Below are 17,724 nucleotides of genomic sequence, written 5' to 3'. Positions count from 1 at the left end.
ACTGAGTCTACATCCTTCCCTGTGTGCTGCAAGAGGACATCAGGAACGGTTCTCTTGCACCTAGCAAGGAAACAGAATTATAGTTAAGTAGGGGAAATGGCTCCTGTGGTAGCTGGTACAAGACGGCCCAAACCCTACTCTGGCATTACGTGTGTCTATCTCATGCTCCTTTTACTGGGGATGATTATCATAACTTTATAACAGGATATGAAAAAAGATGCAGCATACTTATCAAATAAGACTTTCACTTTTAAATTATAATTCAGTTCCTGCAGCTTCACCAGCAATCTGGAAAGAGAAATAAGTACAGATGACTGCATATGCACTGGCTTTACTGCTCTGAGAAACATGGCTCCTCTTTTATTTTGATATCCCTTTTAAAAATCAATGAGTCAGCATGAAATTTCCACCCTGCTTTCGACTTCCCCACCTGAAATTACTTTCCATTTTTTGGATCCAATAATGTCTGCATTTAAATCAACAAACATTTTGCCATAGACTTCACTGAGAGCATAACTAGTCCCTTTTGACCAACTGAATACTGCCCACTTAGAAGTCATTCTTGACATATTTATATATTCATTTTCTTTTCATTTGGAATAATAAACAGTGCGTGTCCACGGGCTCTGAGTGCCCTACCATTTATTTGCAATTACCAAACCAAATATGCAATGCAGTTAGTTCACCCCATTTTTCTGAAGCTGCAGCTCATAATTAAATGCTAACACCGCATACACTGGTCTACACTTCAATCCACCTAACCCTATTCAAAGGTAAAAGTGAAACAAGTGGTCCCTGTAGCATGCCCTGGAGAGAGAAATCCACACTATTTCAGACCAGGTATGGGGGGACAATCAATAGTCTATGGCACTTATGGAAGACACCCCACCAGCCACCCCAGTCTCTTTTATAATCAAGGGACATCTGGTGTGAGCTCCTGTGCTAATCATAACTGTAGCAGTGTCTTACAGGGAGACCAGTATTACTGAGAACTACAAAACTATGCAGAAGACAGGAATTTTGAAGGCTATGCCTGGAAGTGAACAGACTGTCACCTGTTCGGGATGGTATTTTCCTTACCACTTATATGCAAAGAATTCCAAGAAATATAAGCAAAGAAAGTTAGCTGACACCTGTGCAAAATAAGGGAGCTTCTGAAATGGTGAGGAGATATTGGCAAATCAACTACAGTTCTAGTCAAGGAACTATCATTAAATATGGTATAAAATGGCTATCGCACAAGGGAAAAGGACAGGCTTTTTTTACTTCCCAAGACACTGCATCTGAGCAATCAGAGTGTGAATACAGCCATGGGTAGTCTGCTAATGCTGGTCATCCCTCTTCACATCAAAGTGGCCTGAAGGGTTTACACTGTACTCCTTCAATTCACTTCTGGCTAGGGAGGTAGGACTGTGTCACTCAATATCAAGCCTCTGACCAAAGGAGTAAAGTCAGAGGCTTCCTAACAGAATCCTGGTCAGTTCTCCTCAGCCCGAGAATGTGGAGCCATGAGTGGGAAGAGGGATGTGTTGTGGGAGGAAGAAAAACAGGGCCCAGGTAAACCCCGGCAGAAAGAACACTTTCTCGGTCACAGAGCACTCAGTGTATCTTGTTTCTGGTCACTTAGCCAGATGTAAGGTTTTGCAACCCTTTCAGCTACAGGAAGTCAATGAAGTGGTAGGCTTACCACAAAGAAAAATTACCTCAGTTTTACTGTGAACTGCACTCCAGTCTTCAGGACCAATGGCCTCTGAGGATGAGTTGGCATGCAAGGCTGTCTTTCCACCACAAAAGAACTTCAGGGGGGACAAAATCATGGACATTTTGATCTACATCAGTACAATACTGTTAAAAACTGATGACATTTTCAGCACAAAACAGATTAAAGAGTCTAATTTATTTACTATAGTATTTTTGACAGTTATCCACAATAAATTGGTATTGTGTTCACTTTCACTACCTATTTATTCAGATACTAAATCCTTAGAATCTATTCATACTAAAGTGATTGTAACTTAGAGAGAACTCCAATAATATAAACATTTATTTCATCAGGGTTTTTTTTGTTTTGTTTTTGTTTTTAAAGAGCACAAAAAATAAAATTAACAGTTAGAAGAAAAGAAGGCTACTGCATACAGTTTTCAAAATCAAACAGCATGTAAGGACAGAACTGATACAATCATATGTGAGATGGGTCATTTCGTTACTTTACATTGTATCAGTAGCACTGTGGATTACTAAATTCTTAGTGTTCATACTGTGACAGGATGTCAGGTTTTAGGACAGTGTTCCTCATCCTACTCACACAAGCACGCTGTGCACATGACTAAGGAAAACGGTAAGATTTAGCCATTTATACCTTTATACCTTTTCCATTTGAATTGTTTCTAATGGAGCAGGAGCTGATTTCTGTGCCTTTCACCTGTGGGTTAGCTAGGGCGCTTGAATGGGATTCAGGAACTGGGGGTTCTTTCCCCAGCTCAGACAGTAACCTGCTGTACGACCCTGGACAAATCACTTCTTGGCTTCTTCTCCTTCCACCCTTCATCTGTCTTATCTGTTTAGACTATAACTACTTCAGGGCAGTAACCCTGTGTTATGTGTTTTTACGGTGGGACCCTGATCTTGGATGGGGCCTCTAATTACTACTGGAATACAAATAACTGCATGGAGCTGCAGGGCTATTCTGACTCATCCTGATTAACACACAAGAGGATAAGAGGTGGACAGTTTCCAAGGTCTCCATCTTGCATGTGTCCCTGTGTGGGTAGACCCCAGCCTGCACCCACATGAAGCAGCTTGCAGGACTAGAGCCTAAAACAAGAAATGGAGTAAAGGGCTACGGTCTGATTCTACATGCACTGAAGACAAAGGCAGAGCTCCCATTGACTTAAGGGTGTAGGATCAGGGGAAATCCTACTAGCAGCCAGCTCAGTTTATTTGTTTTGTGTGAAAAGTAAAAGAAAACATCAGGTAGGGCACTAACCCCTGTATGACATGTTGGGTGGGGAGAGTCTGCCATCCATTCACATAGGCAGACAAAAAAAATCTGCATCCTTTACCTCTGAATGAGTTGTTTGAAAAGATTGCATGTCCGGTCCTGCAGGACTTGTTTGTTTTTTGTGATGGGATCTGGGTCATATGTAAATTTCTGCTCCAGTTCCTCAAGCTTTTTAAGCTGCTGACGAACTTGCTGAAGACTCTCGGCAACAACAGTGAACCTGCAATGACACGTCAATTTATTACTACCACCAAATACTGGTATTATAGTAGTGCCTAGACGCTAACCAAGTCTCCCATTAGTGTGTGTCTAAGATTCACAGTCCACAGGAACTTATGAGCTTGTCTCAATGGAAAAAAAGGCATGATGATGATGTAGGTTTGGCAAGGATGTTTTGTTAGTGCAGGTAAATATTTAAATCTCCAGAATCTGCTCTCTTCACCTCTCCTTCCCATGTAAGTACTGTGACGTATTTAAAATAATAAGGCATAGAAGCATTTCTTCAAGTTACTGGCATCTGTTTCTTGGAAGACATGTTTCGTATATTGGAGACAATGCATTCAATAAGGTTGCTTAAATAAATTGCTGTACTGCATTTGGTTCCATAATGGAGATTTCTATCCTCTCTACAGTGCATTAGCTCTGCAGCACAGGAAACAATATTTAAGCAATCTTAATGGTAACATGACATATGAGGCTGTTTATATAATATTTAATAAAGAAAACTATATTTCCCCCAAACTAGAGCCCTCATTCCCTATTCTAGAGAGCATTCTGATGGTGGCAAATTCAATGGAACTTGCATCATCTTACACCAGAAATTACAGTAGAATCCCGTTTATCCGACCCTCCATTATCTGTAGAGCCCTGCGCAAATACAAGAATGTGGATCTGCACCTGATCTGCATCCACCAGAATCAATTGATATCTGACCCACCATCTGCAGTCTGTGTCTTCTAGGTCAGCCACACCCACAGGCACCTACAGCTGATGGGTGGCCCCCACCCCCGGATCTCAAAGGCAAGGAAGCAGCATTAAAGGCTATGAGCTGCAGACAGCTGCTTCCCCGCCTTTGAGATCCACGTAGGATCCACCATCTGCAAACAATGGTCCATGGATATAAAGTGGATTTGCAGGGCTCGAATTATCTGGCTCTCCATATCAACTGAACAACCAGCATGCACAGGTTCAGAAGTGGGCGATCTCTCCTGTGGCCACTAGATAGTGCTGCAGCCTTGCACTTTCCCATTCACTGGATTATCTGAATTTTTGATAATTGTGACCAGGGCCAGATCGGATAAACGGGGTTCTGCAGTAATGTGTTCTTGGTGGGGAAATGAAGTGTCAATTTACTACATTTACTGGAACAAATACTTCCCAGAGGACTTCAACATTAACATCATGACTCAATTCGGCCTATGGGACTTAAAGGCAAACTGTATTTCATGTACAGAAAGCTTTACAAGAAAGGCAGTCAATGTTTTCTTCAGACTTCCTTGGAAAGAATGATTCCAACACAATATTATATAACTTTCAGGAGCACAGTAAAATATGCTTGTTGGTTCTCTTATGGATAAAAAAATTACAATTTTAATAACAGTAAATAGAATATTTTGGCTCATTGTCAATCTCTGTAAGCATGACCATTTTCAAATACATCTGCTTATCAGACTTCCCTTTGTGGCATGTTTCAATTCCCTTGCGGTCAGTTCAGCTGTGATATAGAGACTTACCAGTTTTGTAGTTGGTCAAGGCAGGCATTGGGTGGACCACCAATACAAGCGATTTGTTGTCTATGCTTCCACTCAACAAGCTCTTCGTTAATCAAAGCACTTTGTGTGTGCTCTGATATATTCAACAGATTTATTATTTTGGCCACCACTTCCTAAAGGGAATATCAGATTCCTCTGTTTAATTGTTATATGTTAAGTACATTTAATTATTAGCTTTATCAATTAATGCTGCATCTCACAAAACTTTGCAAGGAACTCTGAATAATAGAAAATCTACACTAACATGAACTAGGAAAGCTGCTCTTTTTTCCTCAACCAGCAGAGTATTTGCTTCAGAAAGAAAAGAGACAAAGCTCTACTAACCCCACTGACTTCTCCCAAGCAACTAACCTTGGGTCTCCAATTCTGCAATGACAGCTATGCAAATGGACTCCGGTGCCCACACAGCACTCCTTGCAGAATTGGGGCTCTCAGTATTACAAGACATATAGGACTATTTAAGAAGGGTTTAAATGAACAAAAACAAAGCAACCATTTCAAGGATGACTAATGAGATATGACACATTTCCTTTCCTGTTATTGCACCAGCTTTAGCTGTTTAAATAAGTGTTCAAAATGAAAAGGCTGTTTTAGTAAGAAAAATCCCAAAATATCAGCAATGCTACTGCTTTAAAAGGTTTGGACTTTTAATAACGATGCAAAGAGCAAAATAATATTTAGACTGGTGTTAACAATCAAGCTGCTTCTTTGTTTAAAACTATGGTTTATTTTATGTCCTATGATAAGCCAAGCCAAAGAGACCAAATGTATATATTTTCAAATTGAAATATTTTGGAGCATCACCTTTCGCTTAAGGTCAAGTGTTAGAAACATCTTCTGAAGGACCAGCTGTTCTTTCTTGTATTCATCCTGTGCCACTCCATTGGGCTCATTTTCTGTAAAATAAAGTCAAACAATAGAAGGAGAAATACTTGGGGGGGGGGGGAATGGTTTTTACTTTCACTTAGACATTCAGAAATCTGCAGAAGCTGATAGCAGCACAGTCCATACAAAGTGCTAGGGAGCCTAGCAGCTGGAGGGAAAAGCCTGGCATTATCTTTTCTCGTTTGGCTTCTTGGGAATTGCTCACAGATTTCAAGAAGGGGAAAACCACATCCTTTCTTCTGCTCAAAAAGATTAATTTAAAAGCACTATTGTTCTTAATTATCTTCACACCCAGGTTTCATGGGGGATTTAAACAAGGGCATCACCAAAATGACTCAGCTGGCCCGTGTCCAGATTACACTGTGCTGTTTAATACTTAGAAATGTTCCCCCTGCTCTACTTTTGAACAAGCCTGGTCCTACATCCCTTACTCATGCCAGTACAACCAGTCAAGTCACATAATGCAATGGTTCTCAACCAGGGGTACATGCAGAGGTCTTCCAGGGGGTACTCATCTAGATATTTGCCTAGTTCTACAACAGGCTACATAAAAAGCATAGCAAAGTCAGTACAAACTAAAATTTCATACAGACAATGACCTGTTTATACTGCTTTATATAGAATACACTAAAATGTAAGTACATTTATATTCCAATTGATTTATTTTATAATTATATGATAAAAATGGGAAAGTAAGCAATTTTTCAGCAATAGTGTGCTTTGACACGTCTGTATTTTTATATCTGATTTTGTAAGCATGTAGTTTTTAAGTGAGATGAAACCTGGGGTACACAGACAAATTAGACTCCTGATAGGGGTACAGTAGTCTGGAAAGGTTGAGCCACTGACATAATGAAGCATTTCACCCTCTTTGATATTGAAAGTTAATTAAAAGAGATAGCAGCATGCAATTCTTTCTGGATGGCTCTCATCTTCAGTTCAACACTCTTTGTATTTGCTAACACTAAATAAGTTACATTGTATCATTTTGCTAAACTGTAACTTTGTTGTTTAGAAGCCAACTGTTTCCAAAACTTGCAAAACGACAGCTCCTCATTAAGGGCTAGTCACTTTCCAAATTTGGTTTTGAAAATGAAGCCTTTTTAGAATGCTTCAAGAACGGAACCAAAAAACTTTAATCACTCTGGTCCCAATCCTACTGACCTGAAGTTAATGGCAAAATTCCTATTAACTTAAGTGGTACAGGATCAGGGCCTTTTGCGTGGGGGAGACAGGGAGAAAAGAAAGTGCTCCTCTAACTCAAAAATGGAAATCCATACTTTCTCCAAAGTTTAAGAAGTTAGGGAGAAACTCCTTAGCAGAAACCAGATAAGTCAAGTTTCAGCCAATAAAGAATTTTTATCTCAAATCTAGTAAGTGTCTGAAAACAGGGATCTATATAATGAATACACAATCTCAATTTAAGTGATTCTATGTATATTAGAGGTGTATCTACATTTCAGATAATAAGGTAATTTTGTAATAAAAATACTTATGTATGTAGCGAATACACAATAGCAGGGAGACCCAAGCTCCAAAGGTTTGTTCTAGAGCTGAACTGTCTCAAAATTCATGGAGCTTTGGAGTCAGTATGTCTAGTAACAATGCAAAAGGCAAAAGAACATTTAGGCTGGTATTAACAAATAGGCTTTCCAACTTTACATAATTGGACACTGTGAAATGAAATATTTTCATGAGTTCGGAATGAATTTTCAAAACATAAGAAGGCAGAACAAGTAAAATTACACAATCATTTGCATCATCTCTGAATTTGGCTCTGTCTCTAAATCCTGATTTCTGGTACAATCTAATGGAATTTTTTTTTCTGTATTGTACTTAAGATTTGCTATGGATGAATCTTACCTCTGTTCTGTAAGGTTTTGCATTTAAAGTCATATTCATCTTGAACATCCTCTAGAATCTTGATGTCTTGTTCTACTTCCTACAAAGCATCAACATTGTCAGACACAGTTACTCAAACAGACAGTCAACTGAGATTTTTACTGATTATCTGGTACAACATGATTGCCACTTAGAGATAGCAAAAAAAAGGTATCAAGGAAAATCCCTAAACTAATCTGTCTTCTCTGACAACGGAAAGTGCACTTGAAACAAAATGGGACTAAATTCTGACCTTGGATAGTCCACACTTCAGTGAGATAAGGAGAACTCATGCACTATCTGAAGGCAGAATTTGGCCAGTGGATGGCATTTAAGGAGAACTCTCAGTGAAGTCAGAGTAAGGGCTACAGGATTTGTCCTACAGAAGATTAACAATCAAGATTAAGAAGTTATTTTTATAAAAAAGGAAAATGCTGGGGGGAAAGTCCCAGAGCCAAGTGTGATTTGTATCAGCCGAAAATCCGGCTTCTACTAGTTTTTATTAGTGAACTATATGATTTCTCGAATACTTCCTTTCTTCTACAGTGTTGGTTAAGATTTTCAGCTATATATATATATTCATCCCATTTTAAAACTTTCTCCTGCTGTGTTTGAAATCTGAAATCTTATCTAGTATAGCCAAGACTAAACTAAAAATCTGATTCCAGCCACTGTGACACGCATACTGGACATCCTGCATCTCAACACTGTTGAATAGTGATTAGATAAAGCTTTTAAAAGCATTTACTGGTGGTAAAAAGCCGAAAAACAAACACTGTTGAATTCATGATTGCCCTCTACAATTTAGACACTGAAAATGTTTTCCAGTTATTAGAAAAAATAAATGTAGATCACTGAGCAAAGCCTAGACTTTGACTTACCACAACATTGTTCTTCACACTCTTGACTTTCATATCAAGCTCCTTCTGTTTGTCCAGCATTACAGTATTCTGTATATTCCCCACCTGCATCTGCAGTAGAGAGAAGAACAAACAGAAAAAAAATGTGGGTTTTATTTATTTTGATAACGTAAGTTACAGTGTATTTGGTGCCACAATGAAGCCTCTAGCAGAGCACACTTTGTTCTGATAGTTCATGACCAATTTTTATATACATTATATCCAAAAAGGAATTAGGTTTAAATAACTGGAAACAGATGAAGGCTGTCAATAAGGAAAGGGATGGGTGTGAAAATATATAAACTTTGCCTTTTGGGTGACATGTTGTACTTGATATCATTTCTTTATAAATTATACATTTTGTGATTTGTTTTTGGCAAGCAATGATTTCATTTTATCATCTTTTGTGTGTTTTTCTGACATAATATAAAGAAAACGTAACATCGGAGAAAGATGGATTTTTTTTTTTTTTTAAAATAAAGAGTTGGTACCTATGAAGGACTTGCAACAGGTGCATATACAGTGAATAGCAAGAATGGGGCAGGCATTTGTACATGCAAACTGGGTAAATTTATGTACAGTTGAGTTTTTGTATATTTAAAATATGACGCTGGATATCTTAGGTGTATGTAATCGTTTTAAACTTAACTCAAAATATCACTTAATTAGTTAATCCTATGACAAAAGCCAGGACACTTAAAGGACAGGTTGCTCCTCCATCCAGTAGTACACTATCACTGTACTAGGTATAGCAAGGCACTTCAGACCCTAGGTGACTTTTCATAACATGTGCTGTAAGAACTACTGTTTTATGCAATTATTAACTCAGTACTTAACAGTTTTTTCCATCAAGTATATGATTCCACAAATTCATTTGTCAAAAAGTCCATTTAAGTCAGCTAATTAAAGTTACCTGCATAATGTTTCTGTGATTTGAGATAGGGTAAGGGAATTTCCTGTGTGCTTGGAATGTTTACAGTTTAGCTTAATGACATGAGAGCTCTTTGTGTGTTACCACAATGACTTCTTATCTCTGTATAACTTACGGTTCAAGACTGGCCCATCCCCAGTACTTTGTAACACCAAAGTACTTACCTGTGATGAATCAGCAATCTATTACTATAGAATACCTGCAGTGCTACATTTTGCAGTATGCACGTTTTCTGCGCTAAATGCATCAGTGTGGGGTTTTTTAATCTTTATTGCCAAAAAAACATGACTGGTCCCAGAAAAAAAGACAGAAAGCAAAGAGATCCAGTGAAGAAGAGAACACACAGGCTCCTTTAATTTTTTTACCTAATAATTTAGTAGGCAGAAAGAGGCTCCATTGAAAATACAAAGTGGTAAGGAAGTATTTAAAGTGCAGATGAAAAAAATAGAGACTGTTGCATCGAGATCAGAGAGAGAGAAGCTAAAGAAAAGTAGGAAGGATCTGGTGGTCACCACAAGGCAGGTAAAGGGGTACACTACAGAAAGGAAGAAGGCTAGAACCCCACCCAAGATGGAAGCACTGTGTAGGGCAAAGAGAAGTCTTACAGCTGAGTCATAATAAAACCTGATATGGTTGTTTTAACATTCTTTTTACCACAGCAGTGGTATAACTGTGTTTTATTCTTATATTTAACCTAATCAAAGCTAAATATAAGATGGCTTGGCCACTTTGAGTCTATTATCAAAAGTAAAACACCACAATAAAATCCAGTTTAGAAATATCAATGTACTGCCTTCTTTTCACTGGTCTCCTCCAGTTCTGGAGTACAAATGTAGCTGAGGCCTTGAATACCCTCACAGGGAGAAAGTTGACTTTCTTTTTCTTTAAATTATGCCTAGACAAGCAAACAGTTTAAAAAACCACATCTTGTGCAGTAGATGTTTGTGATATAGCAGATCAAAGTTCCTCTTTTAAAACAGAAGATGAAGGGCAAGAGGAGAGAGTGCATATGGTTCTGCTTTCAATCTGTCACTCTGTGTGTACTGGTGGCTATAACTGCAGCAGCTAGAGAGAGAGAAGGAATTACCTGATCTGACAACTGGGCGCTGCTCAGTATTTTTCTTTCTTCCTTCAGACAGTTGAATATTGTCATTGCCATTTGTATTGGGTCCTCTTGAAAATGATCCTGGTTGCACAGCATTAAAACAATCCATTATTAGCCTACACCAAACACTCCAGTTCTCACATATTTGACCAAACTGACAGGCAAAAAGCTTAGCATGTGGCAGTTTGTCAGCCAAGACATGGTGTGGAGATGCACTGCCTCAGCAAGAGCTATCATGTCAGGCACAGTGTCCCCTAGAACTACAGGAAGCATGACTGCTGTCACTCTTTTAAGACTGCAGAATCCAACTCTCTCTAGCCCACCCCAAGGGCCACTCCACACCTGCTTTGGAGAAGACTAGTACTGCTATAGGTGCTGGTTTTGCAGGGCTGTTGCACCTACTGTGTCCTGCTCTGCTCAGGGGCACAAGGGGGAAGGCTCTTTGCTACACGTGAACCCAGTCAGTGGTTGGCACAAATCTAACCCTACCATTTTAGATATGTACAAAGTGCTTGTCCAGGGACAATTATGAGATAACAAGACAGAAGAGTAACTGCACTGTCCAAGTTTGGCTGAAGAGAACAGAGGAGGTCAGGCTATCAGTAGGACTCCCTATCCTCTTTGCACTGGGGAGCACTGTTCTGCAGTAGTGGCAGGCTTGTGAAAGAAACTGCTTGGGATGGGAAGGCAGGACAAGGGGCAGGACTGTGCCCAGTGAATCCATCAGATCCACATTCTGCAGTGTCCTACAGTATATTAATCCCCAGTTGCTTTATTCCCTTGTCTCTTTAGTTCAGTATCACGTTTCTCTCCCGACAGTATGTCACTGTCATTAGCACTGTGATTTTCATTCTTTATAACTGTTATTGTCAACCGAATTACTGAAATTGCTCCTGTCTCTGCTGACTTTACTGGAGACTAACATGTTATCTGATCCTTGACATAACATAAATCACTTTAATTTCTTTGGTATAATCCTACAGAGCCTGGGCTGCACAACATGTGCAGGTAACACTTACTCTTTTCACTACTTTCTTCATTAGGCTCTGTTCCTTGGTACAGATTCTTCAATGTTATTTCATAGGCAAACTTTCCTGCCTCTGGAGAGTTTTCAGACTACTTCATTTTTAATAGGTATGAGAAAAGTGTATCCTAGTTTAAAAAGAATCTGGAAAACACCTATTACCACCTTCCCTGTTTTCTTAAAGTACAAGTGGATTTAATTTATTATTGAAATCAAGTCACTTTGGAAGAAATGGGTTAAAAGAAATTTCACCCATCCAAGTCCCTCTGCTCATTTTTGTGGTTCTATGACTTCATAAGAAGAATGTTTCTTTCCCTGGTTGCTGCATGATAACCCCTTCCCCCCACCATATGCCAGGAAAAAGAAACAAAAGAGCTACTAAATAAATATAGTAAACCAACTGGGGCGAGGGGAATATTTCTCTAATCTGTCATAGTACTCAGGAGTTGTTAAGTTTAAAAAAACCAAAAACAACTTAGACAGGGTGTAACCTTTAACTTGATAGTATTTAAGATAGAAGAATATTCTCTTGAATAAAATAAGACCCTAATAAAGTGAGAGGAGTCTGCCTGTGTGAATCCAAACAAGCCACACACTTACCTGAAGATTACGTTTGCTTTTCCTTATGTTGTGTTGCAACAAAAAGTTGTTTTCTATTAAAAAACGACTGAACTGATCATCCAGCTGTCCCAGGAGGTCATGGAACAGTACCGTAGCAAATGAAACGTTGTTGGCAGCATGCTCCCTAGGATATTAAAGACATATTTAATATTAAATGCAACTGTTAAACTGATATTTTACAAAGATAAGTGAATGCATTTTTTTCAGATTCTAGTCTGTTTTTAAAGCATTTAACAGGTACCTGTATACTTTACATAATTCCACTCTCTATAACCCTTGTATTCCTTCATTCTCATCTAAAATGAATAATACTTTCTTTGCTCTTTTCCTAGGATTACTGTGTTTGTACACGTATTTTCCCTTAATCTCCACTCTCCTGAGGAGTTGGAAGTTAGAAGAGAGATTCTCTAGAGATTTTAGTAATACTTCAGTTTGCTAATGGAGATTAAGCTAAACACCTGTACCCTATATGACCATCCATCTCTCCCTGGTGGACAAACCAAACAGGGATACAGCTGTGTATCCCTGAGCAGCCAACCCATGCACTACTCAACAGGCCCAGACCAAATTGATAAATTCTGGAAGAGAACCCCTGGGGAACAGTGATTAGCAGCCATCTAGGAAACTACTAATGTCTGTTCCCACCAGCCAATGGTCACTCTCACAAAGATTTACCGAACAGTTTGCTGCCCTAGTATTTAGCTCCCCTAAGTGGCTGCTTGCTCTCCCTGTACAGCAGAGGTAACCTTGTTCTTAGATTTGCATGCATGGTAGCAATGAGAGCCATATGCACATAAGGCCAGAAACTGGCACCATATCTTTCAAAGGCATCTCTGTCAAGTAATTTAATGGCAAATTCCTATACATATTACAGAACTTTGTGCTCACCAGTCTTGGTTTTCCAGCCATTGTGCCAGATACTGTCTGATTTCCATGGGAAAGCTGTCATCATACAGCTGGTGTACTTGCTCCAAGAATTTGGAATCAAGTTGCTGCAACTGATACCACTGAGTCATCCTGTGGAATCAAGATGCATAGAGTTTAATAAAATTACACACATCTTATTCACACCAACATCCCAATACTAGGTATTTAAGAGTAGAGCTGAAAATTTCCCCTCAACACATTTTTTATGGGAAAATGGCTTTTCAACTAAGCCAAATTTTTTGGGTAAACTCCATTTTCATAGAAAGTTTTTCTGGTTTTTGACAAAAACCTGAGTGTTTGGTTCTGAGGTTTTCTGAAATTACAAAAAAATTCAAAGAAATGTTGACAATTTAATTTGCCATGGAAATAAACATCCTTTCTCAGCCAACTCTGATTAAGAATCTGATGCAAAGAAGAATATGTAAAATTTCACATCACATTATTTAATGGAGAATCAACTTAAAAAAGATGTCACACTTCTCTTTGAAAACTTTTACCTATTTTTGTTAAAAAACAAGGTTACTTACCAGTAACTGATGTTCTTCGCAATGTGTTGCTCATGTCCATTCCAATATAGGTGAGTGCAGGTCACCATGCACGGTTCCCGGAACCTTTTTCTCCTTAGCAGATCCCGTAGGGCTGGCTCTGATACCCCCTGCAGTCCCACGCGCATGCTGCAGTATATGAGGCACTGCCAGCCCTACACCCCCTCAGTCCCTTCTTTCTGCCAATTCCGGCAGCGGGGATGGGGGGTGGGCTGTGGAATGGACATGAGCAACACATCTCAAAGAACATCAGTTACTGGTAAGTAACCTTGTTTTCTTCTTCGAGTGATTGCTCATGTCCATTCCAATATAGGTGATTAAAAAGCAATACCTCGGAGGTGGGTAGGAGTTACCGGTGAGCTGTCCTCAGAACGGCTCTGCCGAATCCCGCGTCCTTTTTCGCCTACTGGACGATGGCGTATTGGGACGTGAAGGTATGCACCGATGACCAGGTGGCAGCTTGCAGATGTCCCGCAGGGGCACTCTCTGCAGGAAGGCTGTAGATGAGGCTTGAGCTCTGGTTGAGTGCACTGTGATGGTTCCCGGAAGCGTCACCCTCGTCTGCTCATAGCAGAACTTGATGCACGATGTAATCCACGAGGAGATGCGCTGGGCGGAGACCAGTGGGCCTTTCATCCGGTCTGCCAGTGCAACGAAGAGCTGCTCGATTTACAGAACGGCCTTGTACGCCCGATGTAGAAGGCCAGGGCTCGTCTCACGGGCAGCAAATGCCATCTCTTCTCCTCCTCCAAACCATGCTATTTGGGAAAAGCACGGGGAGAAAAATATCTTGGTTACCATGAAACTGGGAACCACCTTGGGCAGGAAGGCTGGGTGTGGCCTCAACTGCACCTTATTCCTTATAGAACACTGTATAAGGGGGCTCCGAGGTCGAGGCCCTAATTTCGGAGACCCTCCTAGCTGAGGTAATGGTCCCCAGGAAGGCTACCTTCCATAAAAACATGAGCAGAGGCATGAAGCCATGGGTTCAAAGGGGGCCCTGTGAGTCTTGAGAGGACCAGGTTGAGATCCCAGGGAGGCACTGGGTCACAGACCTGCAGACACAGCCTCTCTACCCTATTGAGGAACCTGACCGACAAGGGATGGGAGAACAGGGATCTCCCCTCTAGCGGCTGATGGAAGGCTGAAATGGTCACCAAGTGACCTTCAATGAGGTCAGCGCCAGACCCTGGAGCTTTAGCTGGAGCAGGTACTCCAGGATCGCCTGCAGAGGCGAGAGGCTGGGCGGAATGCCCCAGGACTCCACCCAAGAGGTAAACAGTCTCCACTTAGCCCAATACACAACCTTTGTAGGTTTCCTGCTGCCCAGCAGGACTTGCTGGACCTGCGCTGAGCAGTCTCACTCTCCCTCCATCAACCACAGAGTTTCCAAGCCATAAGGTGCAGGGAGTCCAGGTCCGGGTGCAACAGGCGACCATGGTCCTGGGAGAGAAGGTTGTGCCACCTAGGGAGCTCCATAGGCAGGGCGATGGAGAAGTCCAGCAGCATGCTGAACCAGTGCTGTCTCGGCTAGGCCGGAGCGATGAGTATGACATCCGCCCTGTCCCTCTCTATTTTCAGCAGGACCTTGGGCAGGAGCGGAATGGGCAGGAACGCGTACATGAGGGTCCCCATCCAGTCAATGAGAAATGTGTCGGAAATTGACCCAGTCTCGTGACCCCAGAGCGAGCAGAACCTTGGGCCCTTCGCGTTCCAGGTCAACACAAATAGGTCCAGTTGGGGAGAACCCCGCTTTTGGATGATCGTAGTTATTACCTCCGGATGCAGCGATCAGTTGTGGCGGGGTAGAAACGACCTGCTGAAGCGATCCACCTCGTCGTTCCTCACTCCTGGGAGGTGAGAGGCAGTCAAGTGGAAGTTGTGTCTCATGGCTAAGTCCCACAGACGGGTAGCTTCCTTGAATAGAGCTGAGGAGCATACCCCTCCCTGACTGTTTATATAAAACATAGCTGCGGTGTTGGCCATCGGCACCTGCACCACTTTGCCTGTCAGGAATCTGAGGAACACCCTGCGTGCTAGGTGAATAGCCCTCAGCTCCTTCGCGTTGATGTGCAGGCTCCTCTCCTCCCCCGACCAGAGCCCCTGATTGCTCAGGTTGGCGCTGATGTGGGCTCCCCCATCCCACATCTGAGGCGTCGGAGATTACGGTGACCAACGGGACCAGTTCCCTGAACGGAACACGCCTCAACACTGCCCTGGGAGACCTCCACCGGTCTAGGGAGACTAGGACCGGTGGGGGGGAACTGTGACCACCCACTTCAGTGGGTGTCTGCTCGGCACGTACACCAAGGTCACCCACGCCTGAAGCAGCCTGAGCCTCAGGCGAGCTAGTCTCACTCTGTACGTGCAGGCCGGCATGTGGCCTAACAGCTCTAGGCCGTGCCTGGCTGTTGTCGTGGGGCATCTCTGTAGCTGGGAGATGATAGAAACCATCGCCTCGAAATATGGCTGAGGCAGGAAGGCTCTGGCCTGGGAAGCATCCAGGGTGGCCCCAATGAATTCCATTGGACTTCTGCTTGTTTATGAGCGGTCTCTGCCTGCTGCACGTGGAGTGAGGGTCACGCTCTCCTGCACTTGGAACCTAGACCTGCCTCTGATCCACCAATTGTCCAGGTAAGGGAAGATTTGCCCACCCTTTCGTCTCAGGTGGACCGTCACTACCGCCATGCATTTGATGAACACCCTTGGAGCCCAAGATAGGCCAAGGACAGGGCTGTAAATTGGTAGTGGGAGCCAGCCACTGTGAAGCGGAAAAAGCGCCTGTGGCTGGGGAGGATGGACACATGAAAGTATGCGTGCTTGAGGTCGAAGGCTGCATACCAGTCTCCTGGATCCCAGGAAGGGATAATGGAGGCTAGGGAGACCATGCGAAACCTGAGTCGTTTGACGTATTTGTTTAGACGATGCAGGTCTAATATGGGTCTCAGACCCCCCTCTGCCCTGGGGATAAGGAAGTACCTCGGATAGAACCCCTTTCCCCTTCTGCCTTGAGGAACCATAACCACCTCCTATGTTGAGGAGGGTGTCCACCTCCTGCAAGAGGAGTTGCTCATGAGAGGGGTCCCTGAAGAGGGTCGAAGAGGGGGGTTGTTGGGGGGGGTAGAGGTAAACTGTATGGCGTAGCCCCCAGAGACTATCCCGAGGACCCAACGGTCCAACGTAATCTTTGCCCTATCCTGTTCAGGAGAGGGCGGGGCGGGTCTAGGAGAGCAGTAGGGGTGCCACCCTCAGGTGCACCATCAAACTGTCTGCTAGGATTGCCCAACCCCCTGGGGGGCCTCAGCTGGGGGGCTGATTCCATCTTCTAATTCCCTATTTCTGTAGGGTTGAAAGGGCCTAGGCGGAAGCCTTGGATGCTGCTGTGCCTGGGGCCGTGACTGCCTCCTGGAAGCCTGGGGCGTGTATAGGCCCAGGGAGCGAAGCATGGCCCTGGAGTCCTTCAGACTGTGTAGCTTCACATCGGTCTGATTGGTGGAGAGGGCCGACCCATCGAAGGGGGAGGTCCTAGATTGATTGCTGCACCTCCTGGGACAGGCCTGAGGATTGCAGCCACGAGCACCTCCTCATGGGAATGGTAGAGGCTATGGCCGTATCCGCCGAGTCAGCAGCGTCACTGGATGTTTGGATGAAGTCTGCGGCTTGGCCCTGGGGCAGGGCCTCAGCAACCACCTGAGGGAGTCTCACAATTTAAAATTCTCTCTCCCCAGGAGGGCCTGATGATTGGCCATCCTAAACTGCAGGGCAGCTGTGGAATAAATTTTCCTCCCAAACAGAACCACAATCTTTTGTTGTCTTTGTTCTTGGGAATGGAACCAGGCTGACCTTGCCTGTCCCACTGATTGGCTGCATCCACCACCAGGGTTTCCGGGGCCGTGTGAGTGAACAGATACTCAAACCCTTCAGCTGGACATAATACCTTTTGTCAGCCACCTCTGACGTAAGGGTGACCGAGGAAGGGGTTCGCCACAGGGCTTTAACAATTTGAGAACCCTATCGTGGACTGGTAAGGCCACTCTCACTGGGGCAGCCGCCATCAGCACATTGAAGAGGGTAACATCGGCTTCCACTAATTCCTTGACCTCCAGCCCCAAGTTAGAGGTCTTGAGCAGCTC

At 42.8% G+C, this 17,724-nt stretch overlaps 1 protein-coding gene across 3 annotated transcripts in view; it reads right to left on the bottom strand.

Moving 5' to 3' along the window:
* Positions 1 to 17,724, bottom strand: part of STAT1 (signal transducer and activator of transcription 1) — a 44,658-nt gene that overhangs the window by 19,938 nt on the left and 6,996 nt on the right. For 2 of the 3 annotated variants that reach the window (XM_067549004.1, XM_067549005.1), the window contains exons 2-11: positions 13,008 to 13,136; positions 12,099 to 12,243; positions 10,457 to 10,555; positions 8,421 to 8,510; positions 7,522 to 7,600; positions 5,578 to 5,669; positions 4,735 to 4,886; positions 3,063 to 3,221; positions 1,704 to 1,796; positions 229 to 288 (exon numbers count right to left, since the gene is read on the bottom strand). In XM_067549004.1, coding sequence (XP_067405105.1) covers positions 229 to 288; positions 1,704 to 1,796; positions 3,063 to 3,221; positions 4,735 to 4,886; positions 5,578 to 5,669; positions 7,522 to 7,600; positions 8,421 to 8,510; positions 10,457 to 10,555; positions 12,099 to 12,243; positions 13,008 to 13,135 — 1,097 coding nt within the window. In that variant the 5' untranslated portion in view covers position 13,136. Of the gene's footprint in view, positions 1 to 228; positions 289 to 1,703; positions 1,797 to 3,062; positions 3,222 to 4,734; positions 4,887 to 5,577; positions 5,670 to 7,521; positions 7,601 to 8,420; positions 8,511 to 10,456; positions 10,556 to 11,493; positions 12,075 to 12,098; positions 12,244 to 13,007; positions 13,137 to 17,724 lie in introns of those variants that run through there. The other variant, XM_067549006.1, reaches the window with a different exon arrangement.

The sequence above is a fragment of the Emydura macquarii genome, unplaced genomic scaffold (genome assembly GCF_026122565.2).
Source record: "Emydura macquarii macquarii isolate MOO-44397 ecotype Brisbane River unplaced genomic scaffold, CSIRO-AGI_Emac_v2 contig_1253, whole genome shotgun sequence".
Taxonomy (NCBI): Eukaryota; Metazoa; Chordata; order Testudines; family Chelidae; genus Emydura; species Emydura macquarii.
This window is presented reverse-complemented; position numbering and strand designations above follow the sequence as displayed.